Source organism: Phyllosticta capitalensis, assembly GCF_038381095.1.
Source record: "Phyllosticta capitalensis strain CBS 128856 chromosome Unknown BKA78scaffold_12, whole genome shotgun sequence".
Lineage (NCBI taxonomy): Eukaryota > Fungi > Ascomycota > Dothideomycetes > Botryosphaeriales > Phyllostictaceae > Phyllosticta > Phyllosticta capitalensis.
The window spans coordinates 760160-773613 of NW_027117450.1; the positions used below are offsets into that span (position 1 = coordinate 760160).

Here is a 13454-nt window from a genome sequence, read left to right on the forward strand (position 1 = left end):
GTAGAGTTTCTGTCGTCACCTACTATGGGGTATAGGGAGGGGGAAGGGAAAAAAGACGGAGCAGACAGAGGCAACAACTACTGCTGGCTTATCAAATCATCACACACGTGGATGGAAACAAACCACGAGACACAGCCAATTCACAGAAGAAACCAAGGCAGATTCACACACAAAAAAGAAAACTGAAGCCAAAATCTCCACTCCATTCAGCACATGCAGCAGCAGTTGCGTGCGGGCACCATGACTACAGACGACGGTGTTGTGCTCGGCTCGACTCGACTCGACCCGGCACAGAGTGTTGGGGGTTAGGCGCTGCTTGCTTGCTTGCTTGCTTGCCCCTTCACTTCCCCGGCCACTGCTTGCTCTCCGCTACTTCTACGCGGGTGTGCGCCTCATGTGCAGTGAACGACGAGGACGGTCTCTCTCTCTCAGCGACGCCCTTGGCTCGCAAATTGCACGATTTCTACCCCGCCTATCACTCTACTTGCGCGCTCCCTCGTTTCTCTTCCTTGCTACTCCCACCCGTGCTGCCGCGCGCACACCCGTCCCCAAGCCGCCGAAACACGCCATGAACGCCACGCTTTGCTGTTGTTGTTGATGGAGGGAGGTGGGTGTGGAGAGGTGGGGAGAGTAATGGGAATGGAGATGAACATGAGAGAAAAAATGACAAGGAAAAACGATGATGGTATTGTGATTGATGACGACGACGACGACAACGACAACAGCGGGCCATGCAAAAAAGTCCGTTCCAATCGCGCACACGTCAAGAAAACAATGGAGAGACGACGCAAAGAAAACGAAGACGGGCAAACAAAGAAGACGATTGAGAGATCCATGAATGACGAGAGAAATACGAGAGGCAAAGAAAAATCCATGACAAAGGAAAAGAAAATGCAGAGAGCGAGTTGTGCCTGCTAGTTTCGCCCCCGGTTGCTCGAAAAAGTGGCAACAACAGCGGCGAGTAGCGGCAGAACAAGAGCAAAATGAAATAAAAAGCAGCAGACGCTGGACAACGAAGATAAAAACCCAACACAAAGGAAAACGATAAGACTCGAAGATGGGGTATCCTTCAACCACCACAAACTACTTGCAATAGCGCTTTTTTCGCTTTTTGCTTATGCTTTTTTTGTGTGCTACTCGAGGCTCAATCTGGTATGGCTGTCACGCCAATCAGCTGACCCGAGCTTCCACCCTCAATCCAACCTCTTCCATTTCCATGCCCTTCACCCTCGACGGACTCCTAGTAAACGTCTCGGTAAAGGTCGGCGGCACCGGCAACGTCTTGTCCTTGCCTCTGCCGCGCTCGTCCTTGGGAGGAGTGGGAGGTGAGATGGGCGATGCCGGCCGGTATCCGTCGTTCTTGGGCGGAGTCGGCGGGCGCACGTCAGCTTCCTCATCCCTCGAGTCCTTGGGAGGCGTGGGCGGAGGCTTGACGGACCCACCGGCGGGCCCCAGACGCGGCGAAGTTTCCGCGCTGCGACCACCGTTGCTACGGCCACCCACGCTCGCAGACTCGCCAGCTTCCTCAACAATGGGGAGAATGCTTCCGTGCGGCTCGCCACGCTCGGCAGAGGGGCTGCGGATTGGGTGAATACGGCGTTCAGGGACGTTTTCCTCGTTGGCGCCATGGCGGACGGAACGGTCGGCTACGCGCTCCGCCTTCTCAATGACCTCCTCTGTCTTGGTATGCTGCAGGTTCACGCCCCGCAGCTGTGGGTCGTCGAAAATCTGGTGCTCCTTCTTCTCCTGCTCGGCGCGCTCGCGGGTCTTGGTGATGCCGCTGATGAAGCGGACAAACCGATCGCCGTACCTCTCTGGCGGAATGGCCGAAATCTGGGACTCTTGGGCCGTGAGTCCCTTGAAAAAGTGCTCCATCCGCTTGATGAAGCTATACTGTAAAGGCGTTAGCATGGGCAGCGTCTTTGGGTTCCGGCGGTGCTTACGTGAGTCAAACAATCTATGATGCCCAGATAGTAAATCTCCTCTCCAGGCGCATTGTCCTCGTGCGTCGCCTGGAACCCCCCGTCATCCGAGTAAAAGTAAAAGTGCTTCCGCGTCTCTTGGACGTCGTCCGGCATCTTATTGGTAGTTTGATCCATGGGGACTGGCCGCTGGTTCTTGATCATTTGACGGAGTTCCTTGGCCTTGCGTGCATTCTCCAGTTTGGAAGGGGTCCGCATGAGCGGGTTCGGCGTGTTTTCGCCTGGATCTTCGCCCCCGGGCTGGAAAACTTGCAGCGTCTTGTCGCGAAGGTTCTCCTCGTTGCCCCTTTCCAGGTCGTGGATTCCAACAAGAAGCGAGTAGTCCATGATCTTGAGCTTCTGCAGCAACTTGACATCCTTTTCCATCTGCTCAATAAAGGCCTGTCGCTTGACTGGTCCAAATTCCAGATGCAGGTTTCTCCTCAACCAGTTCAAATCTTTCAAGGTAGCACGGGGATTCTTTTCCAAATCCTCCTCCCTGAAATCTCTGCCAATGGTCGAGCCCTTGAGATCAAAAGTCCTGTGGATGTCCCGGTGCGGAGGGAACAAGTTGTTCATGACCACAAAGTGAATCTTGCGACCATAGGGTATCTTGACGCGGTGAAGACCATAGAATTGGGACAGAAGCGTGTTGGGGTTATCCTTGACGTGCTCGTAGTAATCCTTGAGAATCCTTCGGAGGAACTTGTGCTCTGCGTGATGAATGGTCTTGATGATGTACTTGTAGTCCCGGGAAAAATAGAAAAAGCTGCCACTCTTGCCGGGTGACCCAAGTTCGGAAAGGATATATTTCGAGGTCAGAGACATGAGATAGTCGGCGGGATCAATCTTGAAGGTCTGGCGAAGATGTCGAAAGACCCACGGCGCGTAGTCCTTGAATTTGAAGTCGTACTTGGCAGAGGGCGTGAGCTCGTTACCAGCACTGTCGATACGTTTAGCAAAATCTGTGGCGAATGTAGGCATGCTGGAGCTTACATGTCGAAAGAGAACTTGTGCTTAGCAACAAAGTCAGCTTCGGTGAGTTCCCTGTCCATCTTTGCATGGGTTCGGGAAACGGTGAAGCGGATTCCAGTGAGCATGTTGTACGCCGTCACCCAATTGACGTGGTTCTGGTCGACCTTGGTACCGACAACAACTCTGTCGTCATCCTCGTCTTCTTTCCTCTTTCTCTTGCTGGCCCTCTTTTGCCGAATGTGCTCCGCCCAGCGCGCGGCATCCTCATCAGTCGGCACCTCGTCGAGATGCACATCTGATTGCATGGAGCGCGTCGTTCGTCTCACCAGCGACATGGAACCTCGTCTCCGAGTGGGGGTATTCGGAGAAAAGCGACCCGTCGCAAGGATGGCTTGGTCGTCCGAGGTGCGGGGAGCGTCTTTGGAGGAGCGGTAACCTTGGGCCTTGGGAACTTCCAACGTATGTCGATGCTGCAATCCAGGAGCGACGGGTGGGTTGCTGCTCGAGGGCGAGCTGGGAGGGTTGTATCCAAGCGCAGGCGGCGACGATAACCTGTGCGTCGTGGCTGGCACGCGCAGGGTCGCGTCGGGAGCGGTTTGGTACGAAGTGTTTGTCGCGGTCGACGTCTTGCGTTGATGTGCAGAGTCTGACGCAGCGGTAGGTGAGAGCATGCCCGAGGATGCAGGTGACGAGACGACCCTCGTCGCTTGGAAGGATTCGCTTGTTACGGCTGGCTCCAGCTTGACGTGTGTTGTCAGACAGCCGTCCTGTGTAACGCCATTTTGCACGGCAGCAAAGTAACCGTCATCGCGAGGGGTCAACTTGCCGCCCGAGGAGTCGGCAGTCTCGAGCGGGCTCCCCAAGGCGGGGCTCTCGGGGGCGACGGTGCGGACAGACTCCATGGGGGTGGTTGATGTTGTGGTTTGCAGGGTGAAGGACCTGACGTCGCCGACAGGGCCCCCGCTTGGCAGCGAGGAGGATGTAGTCTTGGTCGAAGAGGTGCCGTTGGTCAAGACTCGGTCGGGGCGGTGGAAGAAGTCTCCATTGAGGTGGTGAGCCTTGGAGTCGCCGTTGGTAAGGTGGAGGGACTTTTCAGTCAGCGGCGCCGTGTAAGAGGAAGCGGAGTATGCGGTGCGGTCGGTGTCATCGGCGAGAAAGGACGGCATGTCTCCAGACTGCAACATGAGCAGGTAAGTCATGAAGCAGCGGGCATGGGTCGAGGATTGTATTGGCGAGGCTTGGTAGGGGAGGGGGCCAGTCGTCTAGGTGATGATTTGATTGCGCTGATGGACGGTTCGCGGGAGCGGCGGGCGCAACGGAAGGCGGACAGCGGGGGGGGCGCAGGTTGGGACGACTGGCGCTATGGAGAAGAGAGTAGGAAAGAAGGAGAAGTCCGAGGGGGTATCACGACAAGCGGCAGAAAGTGAGAATGTTAAGACGGGCGGTGGGTATACGTGGGAGAGGAGAAAATGAAAGGGTGTAGATGCTGGCAGGCTGGCAGGCAGGTAGGCAGGGCTGGGGGGGGGCGATGACAAAGACGCTGAAGGGCCGGAGAATCGACCGCCCGAAATGACGCTGCGGCTGTGCTTCAGTGCTCGGGCCTTGGAAATGCAGAGTCTCGCTCTCCCTCGCTGTCGACTCCATACAGGAGGAAGGCCGTCATACCGCACCCACTCTAGACCCGCGCTGGCTTGGTGTTCGTCAAGAAGGTCATTCGAAACACGCTGCTCGCTTGCCTCGCATCGGTGCACCCTCGACAGGGGCAACCAAGACTGCACCACTCCAAAACATGGCTTCTTTACATCTTCAAGGTCGTCACCGTGGAGCGCCGCGGCCGATGGACCTGACCAGCCTGAGGTGGTCCCAGAATAGTAACACGGTCCATCACTGGCAATTGGCCAAGACCGATTACTTTTTGCACCAGTTGCTTAATCTTTGCAGATTCCCATACTCTTCAAGACCTCGTCCATCATCTGCTGCTCTCAAACACGTTGATGAATATCCAACACCCAGACAGAGTCCTACTAATCAACTATAAGCACAATTACATACATCTACGTATTCAATCATCTAAACACCACGCACCCCTCACTTTTCAAAAATACATTTAAACCCTCAAAAAAACCTACTTCCCTTTCCTGTCACCCCAAAATCAACAAGCGCAGCGCAGCCGCAGCCCAAATAATTCCCGTCCGTCGAGCCCACCAACCAACCAGTCGGCCTCCAGCCGTGAGCCCGCCGCCCAGCCCTGCACCCCAAAAAGCCAAGCACAGCGCTCAAACAGTACAGTACCAGTCGGGCCGAGCACGCTCCCGTTTCCGTATCCACTTCCACAAACGAGTCGTCCTCCCCTCCTCACACTGCTACTGCTCCTCTCGAACTTTAGATTGGCTATTCCCGAGCTGTAGTCCATGCCAACCAAAACAATAATCGACATAATCAGTCAGATCGACCGGCCGGCCGGCCGACCCTGTTGACACAAGTCACAACGGTCGCTTGCGCAGGCCTTCCATCGCATAAAATGGTAACGTCTGCCCGGTGGTGCACGTTCGCTCCGCCGCCGCCGCTCCTGGGTCGCGTTTCGAGTTGCCGCTGTTTGTCGGAACTACTGCCACGGTGCTTGGGTTGTGGGGACGCGGTAGTCAAGGTGAGGCGAGGCGAAGGGACCTTGGCGACGTATCTTACGCGTCGTTGTCTCTGTTTTGCTGGCTCGCTGGCTGGCTTGCTGGCTGTGTCGACTATCTGTAGGTGGGCTGCTGCTGCTGCTGCTGCTGCTGCGGCTCTCTACATGTATAGATGCGCTGTTTTTATTGTCCACTTAAACACGTTAATAATGCGAACTGTGGCTATGTTTTCGATCTCAGTTTGGAGACGTGGAGCCGCGATATGACGAGAGTTGGCTGAGAGCGCGCAGTAGTGGACTTGCAGTTGGGTGATTCGGGATTGCCGTCCAAGTCATTGGCCAATCAGACAGGGCAGAGAAAAGCATCAGGGATAAACACAACAACAACAAAGCACATGAAAACGGGGAAGCTCGAGCAAAAGCTCTGAGAAAGTCGTCTCTCGTTGTACATACTACTACTACTACCGTGCCATCGACGAGACCATCCAGCAGAGATGGAGCTCGCCCTGATTCGCGCCAATATAACTACCAGCAACCAAAGCACGCTCCGTGGAAACATGGGTTTACCAAAGCAAAAAAAAAAAAAAAAAAAAAAAGGAGCAGTAGCAGCACAGGTGCGCAACACAGCAGACAGAGTTCTTTTTTTGCTTTGTACAAGCAAGCCCGCCCTCCCTCCGTCCATCTGCCTGTTTCGTTCCTTCATCCGTCCCGGTACTTTCCCTTGACAAGCTTGAGCAGAGACCGCATACCCTCCCAGAAAACGCCAGCAGGCCCCCCCTCCAGAACAACCCAAAACAACATGTAGTAGCAGAGAGCGAGAGAGGACAGTCGAGGGGAAATTGGAAAAGAGGAAAATAAAACGAAAGCAAAGCCGTGACGTGCGAAAAAAAGAAACCCACTGGAAAGAAGAGAGAAAGAAGTGGCCGGCCCGCCCGTCCGCGCCCTTCCCGCTCATCGGCCACCCATCCCGTCCGAAAAAAACAAAACAAAGCTCAAAAGGGAACGCTCCCATCGCCGTCAGTCATGACCGTCGAACGCAGACAGCCGTTGCTTTGAGAGACGGAGAGCAGCAATGGAGGCAGAAGACATCCGTATGAGGTCGTCGGGGCTCCGCTTCGCCCGTCGCTCCCATCCACTGTCCACCGCAGCTGCGCTGAATTGGTCACGAGCTGCCTCACGCGCCCTTTATACCGTACCGTAAACGTTCCGTACCCAGGATTGACGCCGTTGATCGTAAGGCTGGCCCGGCGGTTGTTGACCGGCCAACAACGACGTAGCCAGTCGCCACCCAGACCCAGCCGTTACACTTCGAAGTAGGTAGCCGAGAAGAGCGTTCGAGTCGAAAACAGCAACAAGAAAGACTTGGACATGAAAGCATGAAAACGCGAAACGCCAGACTTTGGTCGAGTTCTGTCGTTTACACCTCGGCCTTCTTCTTGGGAGTTGCCTTTTTGCCTGTGGCCGCCTTCTTCGCCTTTGCGGCAGGCTTGGCGGCAACAGGTGCCTTGGTCTTGGTCACGCGGCCAGACTTGGTCTTGCCGAGGACGGTAGCAGGCTTCTCTTCGACAGCGGGGGCCTTTGAAAACGTCAATTTATGATCTTCCTACTGTCATTCAGAAAACTTACGGAGGTGGGAGCAGCAGCCTTGCGGCCGCGGCCAGTGTTGGCCTTGGTGGCAGTCTTCTTAGTGGCAGGCTTAGCAGCGGCCTTCTCCTTTTTGGGGGCGGCAGCCTTCTTGGGGGCAGCCTTCTCCTTCTTGGGGGCAGCGGCCTTCTCCTTGGGGGCAGCCTTCTTTTGAATAAGTTAGCAAGCTGATGCGCAAGGCTCGAGAAGTTCAAATTACCGTGGTGGTCTTCTTGGTCTCCTTCTTCGCCTCCTTCTTAGCGGGGGCAGCCTTGGCCTTGCTGTCCGACTTCTTGAGCTTCACGGGGCCAGAAGCACCTGATGCAGGTCAGCGGAAGCTCAAGCTGAATGGGAGGAGACGCTCGACGCGCGCTTTTGGGCTGGCGAAACGCATCCCCTGATCAGATGTGTTCACTTACCCTTGGGTTGCTCAAAGTGGCCCTTCTCGACACCTTGGGCAATGGCGCGGTTGATGTGCGAGTTGAAGGCAGCGTCCGAAACGCCGCCAATCTTGTTGTTGGCCTGGACATACTTCTTGATGGCTTGACGGCTGCGGACACGTCAGTCTCAACGGTCAAACCAAGGCTCAAGGCTCCCTGCCTCAACAGGCAGACGTGGACAGGAAAAAGGGGCAAACCAACCTGCTACCGGAGCGTTCCTTGAGCTGAAGACGGAGAACTAGGCGTCAGCACGGTGAATTGCAATGCTTGGGGTCGTGGAAGCGGTCGTGGTTGAAGTGGGTGGGGCGGTCGGACGGGCGAGTCGCGCTTGTCGCTTGCGACCGTGATGCGCCGGAGCATGTGGACTTACAGCGATGATGGCATCGGAAATCATGTCTATGGATGACAGTCAGAATTGATCGGCGAAGCGGATGGGCATGATGCGATTGCATCGGACGGTGGTGGTGGTGCGTGGCACGAACCTTGGTAGGAGGTGTGAGCAGAGGAGCTCGCGGCCTTCTTGGGCGCGGCAGAGGCGGACTTCTTGGGAGGCATGGTGATGGAAATTGAATTGCGAAAGTGGTCGGACGAGATAGAGCGGAAGCAGAGCTTTTGATGGATGGGTTATAGCGGCAGGGACTTGTGGTGGAGTGGTCGTGTTTGTAGCGGTCGCGAGGTGATGGGAGCTCGAGGCGCGCGTGAGGGTGGGCAGGCGGGGGGTTTTGAGCTCGGAGCGCTGAAAATCAACCATCCCATCAACTCTGGACCAGCGCTTCAACGCTAAACCTAATCCATAACACCACAACATGTCGCTCCTCCACGTTTCCTGACGCCCTCGAGGAACCCGCATAGTCATCGTCTATCCATTGGTGCTGTGCTGCTGTCGTCTGAAATCTTACATTTACATACATTGGATTCCTCGTCGTCCACGTTCCACCTCGACCCTGGCGCCGTGCCATGCACCCTTCCTCTCTTCAACGCCCGACCCCGACTCACCCACCCACCTACCCTTGTGCAGAGCAACGACCACCAAGACCTCCAGCACTCTCTTCTTTGACTCGACCCCGGCCGCCCAAGACTCCATCGACTCCCCGTGTCAGCTCCCGCTGCGCAACGTCGTGCCTAGCTCTTATCGCGCGCCGTAGCTTTTGCTTTCCCTGTCCTCCACCCCTCCCTCCATTGCTCCCCATTCACCAATGCCTTTTCATTATCTTCAAGGTCATTCGTCCCTCAGACTGTCTCACTGTTCCTTTCTCTCGTCGCGCGTCTATTTTGAGTCACTTGTTCGCTCCCGCCGTCAGCGGCCGCTCTCGACAGCTCTGGGTGTGGCGCTAGCCCAAGCTCACATGGATAAGGAGACGCGCCCTCGTGACCACCAAACCGAAATCGCGCATGGCTTTTCCCTCGCCCTCCGTCTGAGTGGCTAAGGGGTTGGGGCGTCTCCTCCCGTCTGGATGGGAAATCTATGAGCCTCCGATGTGATTGCTGTTGTGTCCTTCACACCCAACTTGTGACAGGAGACGCGCCACGTCGACCAGCCTCAGCTCCATGACAAGCTCCGTCTCAACGCCCTTCCAGGCACTTGCCAAAATCAGCAACCACTCTTGTGTCACCAGCAGCCAGTCTGCCTTTTCAGGTCATCCGCCCAATCATCCTCACTCGACAATCGACATGTGTTACTCGAGCCCACGGGACTTGGGTAGTTCATGTATTCGCTATCGTCTCTAGTCTTCCTTCTGACTCCTCCGTCAGCCGTACCTTGAGCGAGAGCCTGATGTTCACCATCTTGATAGCAGGCCAAATTCGGAAACACTGGCAAGAGCCAGGCTGATGCGATGGCATCTTGTAATGCCCAAACACCCCGCAGCTTTTGTCTCTTTTCCCAAGGGCCCTTCGTCGTCTGCCGACATCTCTATGCACTCCCGTCGAGCAGCACCGCAATCCACTCATTGTTGCTGATTCTAAAAAAATGTTTCAAAACTTCTATCCCAAATGCACGCTTTTCAATCTGCCATTTCGAATTCCGGCAGCGGTTGCTGCGGGGTTGCTGCTGGTGTCGCCGCCCCTGGGGGAGAGCCCGCGCCACCTGCATTGTTGGCGCCGGCGTTGGCTTTCTTCTTGTCTTTGCCGAACGGAGGAAAAGTCGAGCCCGGATTGGCTGCTTCGACGTTGTCCAACTCTTCGATTGTGGAAGCAATGTTGTTGAGCATCGGGCACATCTTCTTGTTAGTCTTGATGTGTCCCGGCCGGTTGCAGTTGGCGCACTTGCGCGTCGTCCCGACGTTCTTACCGTCGGCGCCAGTGCCCACGTTGCTCAACGCAGCTTTGGCCTTTTCGCGGACTTGTCGTCGCTCCTTGTTGCGCTCCAGACGTTGCAGCTCAAGCATGAGACGTTTGCGAGCGCGAGCGTCCGTGTCTTCGTCTCCAGTGGGTTTGAGCTGTCCAATGCCGACCGAATCCACTTGTTCATCGCGACGCCGTTCGGTGTACATCCTGATGACCGTGGGGTCTGTCACGAGCTCTTCTTGCACCTCCATCTTGCCGTACTTGTTTGGAATCCTGCGTATAATCTTCAGAGCCCTGTTCCTCGTCTGACTCGATGTACTAAACCGACTGAATTGACTCATGGTCTCGTCGTCACGGCGGGCGGTAGCGGGTGTGCCGTATTGAGACTGGGGTGTTCTTCCGCGACTCATGGTGTCGACAGCTTCTCCGGCATCATCCGGATCCATTTCAACATCGGAGTGTTCGATCGTTGAGGTAAGGCTCGTCCGTTGCGCTTCCCAAATTTTATTTATGGCAGCGTTGTAGTTTGCCTCCTGCTCCTTGACGTTGTAACTGTGTCCACCGGTGTCTTTGCGCGCCTTGGCATCCATCTTGTCGTTCGCACTCTGGCCTTGGGGCTTGTATCCACCCTTCATCGATGTTTTGATCATGCTGATACCTTCTCCACGGCCGGTCGGGTCTCCCTTGCCATGGAGCTCCAACATCGCTCTCCGCGAGCTGGCTTCGAGGAAGTTCTTGGTGGTGTTCCAGGGAGCCAACTGCTGGTGCACGTACGCGTCGGTCGCTTCGCCGTCTTCGTCCTCCATGGCAACATCATTGTCCTCTTGGTATCCAGCGTCCTGCAGCTGCTTTACGCCGACCTGCATCGCGTCGAGGAGACAAATGTCTTCTGGTGAGATCCATCCACGCATTTGACTCTCGTCTGGAAGTGTCTCTCCTGGCATCGGTCTCCACGACGAAACCTCCTTGTCGTATTGCATGAACTCGCGCATTTTTCCGCGGTTCTGTGCGATGTCGCTACCACGCAAATGATCCGCAATCATGTGGTTGGTCAAAGGCGATCTCTTGTTCGCGTTCTTGTTGTAAAGCCGATATGCAATCATCTTGAGGCGTCGTTTAGAGATGTCCGTGACCTTTCTCGAGTGAATTCCCGGGACTTGCTGCGAGGGCAATTGCTGGCCCACCACGAACAAATTTTGGAGGTTCCGCATGTACCAGCTAGTGCCTTGTATGCCGGTCGTGGTGCGAATGACCAAGAAATCCGTCGGCTTAGTCTGATGCGCAAATACAGGCGCCCGGAACATGCCGTTGTGAAGCGTTGGCACCGTTTCTCCCGCATGGACATTGCCAAAAATGGCAAAAGGACTCTGGTCATTGGGGCTCAGCACGACGGGCTCGCCGAGATCAAGCTTGGGACGGAAGTTGTCGTCCTTGTCCTTGCGTCTATAGTAGTTGATGAGCCGATTGCACATGCCAAAGTTGGACAATGTGGTCGGACACTCTTCCGAGTATTCCAGCAGGAGCATGTTGGAATTGTCGCCTAAGGACAGGTCTTCCGACTTGGCGAAAAGGGTCTTGGGATCCTGGCCTTTGAGGTTCTTCTTCTTCTTCGACTTTGGCTTGTCAAACCTAACGGCCTGGCCAGGAACAAAAGTCATGTTGGGTCGATGGAATGCACGACAGTCGCGAGGAGCCAGCTCGAGCTTGTAGAAGGGGAACTGCAGCCTCATTGCAGGAAGACTGTGCTCCAATGAGTTCAAATTGGTAATGTTCCGAACCTTTTCGCGGTTGTTGATCTTCAAAACGTCGTAGCTTTCGTCGTTGGAAATGTTGAACTTTTGGAATAAAGACTTTGTCAAACTTCCGCTGACTTCGCGACGGAAGTCTTGCGGACGAGCCTTCCTACGAGCAGTTTCCGGTTGCTGAATGTCCAAAAGGAGCTCAGGGTCGTTCAGGTCAAGAACGACCTTTCGTCCAGTCTTTGCAGTAACATCCTCTGGCTCTTCAAAGTTGGGCAGCGCGTCATATAGTATGGGCAAGCTCTGGCCCGAATCAGTTCTACGCTTCTTGCTGGGGCGCAGCCTTTCTTCGTGGTCCCAGTCGTCGAAGGGTTCTTGTGCATCGGCCTCAGACGTGCTGTCCGGCGAGGGGATATCCCAGCTGTCGACCACCATGATCAAGTCGTTGCCAGTGACGGCCCCAAATCTTTCATTGGGATCAAAGTCATCAAGCAAAGTATGATCTTCATCGCTCTCTTCTCCGCCCGCATCAGCCTCAGTGATAAACTCGAGACCTTTGTGATCAATATCGTTGGGCCGTTGGTTACGATTGTTCGTGGCCGAAGGAGGTAAACGAAAGGCTTTTTCCTGGTCAGCCTGTATGTCAAGGTTGACCTTTGTTGGTTGGACCGGCTTTGGTGGCTTTAGCGGAACTTTGGGGACGTAGTATGCGCGTCGATGAGGCAGCAGCTCGCCAAAGCGAAGTACGCTCCCGGGCTCGTAGTTGTGCCAGATTGCTTGAAAGACATCCTGGTCGGTCTGCGGCGCAGGAGGGAGTACGTCCGTCTCAACAGCGCCCTTACGAAGACGTGCTTGAGCCTCGGCGAACAGCTCCCGTTGTATCCTAAGCTCCTCTGAATCATCCTCCTCTTCATCGCCTCTGGCTCCTTCGAGGGGCGCGACCTTCAAACTGGAGTCCTCGCGGCGGTTCTCTGGGCTTTCGACGACTTTCGCCACTTGCGAAGGCGGGGGAGATTTTGGCGCGCCTGGAGCATAATCTGCTGCTGCAATGGCCTCGGTGGCAGCCGCTACTTGCGACTCATCCAGCTCTTGAGTGTCTCCTGGCGCAGGTGACGAAGGTCCGTCGCCGAACAGGTCGTCGAACTCGTCATGCTCAGCTTCTGCATCCGCACCATCTTCAGGTTTCGCCTCAGAAAAGAGATCATCCATGAGAGTGTCGCCGTCGACATCCACGTCTCCATTTGCGTCATTTTCCGTCTTGATTGCCACATCGTCGTCCGCCAGATCATCGTCGCCGATGTCTTCATAGTCTACCGCATCATCTGCCTTGGGTTCGTGGTCGAATCGTTCGCCAGTGAGGATTCCATCGAGCGGGTTGTGCGTAGGGTCCGCAGCGAGCAGCTGGCTGATGAGGTCGTCGTCAGCCTGCTCCTGCTGGTCTACGGCATGAGGCATCTTGACGGGTACGCGATAGGGTGCGCGAGTCGAGGGTCGTGAGCTTCAAGGTTGAGGGAAATCGGTTCGGGTGTTTGGCGAGGTCGAGTAGAAAGGCGGCGCTGCCGCGACAGCAGCGATGAGGAGTCACGTTCGCCGACGGTGATTTCGAGGGTGGAACACGACCTCAATGTCGTGTTTGAGCTATGGGGGGTTAATCAGCCCATTTAAGGAAGGGCTCGGTGAGCGACAGGGCGCAGGAAGCAATATGATGATGTTGGGGAGGTCGATTGACGTGAAGCGCCAGCGGGCGAGCGGCGGCCAAGCCTCCGGCGCACAGACCTCACCCGACGCGTCGGGGCGATGCTGAGTC

General features: G+C 55.6%; 4 protein-coding genes across 4 annotated transcripts; all 4 read right to left on the reverse strand.

The window, feature by feature from the left end:
* Positions 1-349: 349 nt before the first annotated feature.
* Positions 350-1022, reverse strand: BKA78DRAFT_51911 (uncharacterized protein). Its single transcript, XM_066893311.1, has one exon. The coding sequence runs from the start codon at positions 873-875 to the stop codon at positions 513-515; it is 363 nt and encodes a 120-aa protein (XP_066739187.1). The 5' UTR covers positions 876-1022; the 3' UTR covers positions 350-512.
* A 148-nt stretch (positions 1023-1170) lies between these two features.
* Positions 1171-3838, reverse strand: BKA78DRAFT_258626 (uncharacterized protein; the record flags this gene model as incomplete). The annotated part of the gene is given in 3 exon segments (XM_066885298.1): positions 1171-1893; positions 1944-2946; positions 2958-3838. 3 exon segments carry the CDS (start codon positions 3836-3838, stop codon positions 1171-1173), a joined length of 2607 nt encoding a protein of 868 aa, XP_066739188.1.
* Positions 3839-6976: 3138 nt separating this feature from the next.
* On the reverse strand, positions 6977-8177 carry BKA78DRAFT_299983 (linker histone H1 and H5 family-domain-containing protein; the record flags this gene model as incomplete). The annotated part of the gene is made up of 7 exons (XM_066887135.1): positions 6977-7135; positions 7186-7350; positions 7403-7500; positions 7602-7732; positions 7824-7846; positions 7993-8018; positions 8105-8177. The coding sequence occupies 7 exons, from the start codon at positions 8175-8177 to the stop codon at positions 6977-6979; spliced, it is 675 nt and encodes a 224-aa protein (XP_066739189.1).
* Positions 8178-9569: 1392 nt separating this feature from the next.
* On the reverse strand, positions 9570-13364 carry BKA78DRAFT_326720 (uncharacterized protein). The gene has a single exon (XM_066889456.1). The coding sequence runs from the start codon at positions 13100-13102 to the stop codon at positions 9626-9628; it is 3477 nt and encodes a 1158-aa protein (XP_066739190.1). The 5' UTR covers positions 13103-13364; the 3' UTR covers positions 9570-9625.
* Positions 13365-13454: the final 90 nt, after the last annotated feature.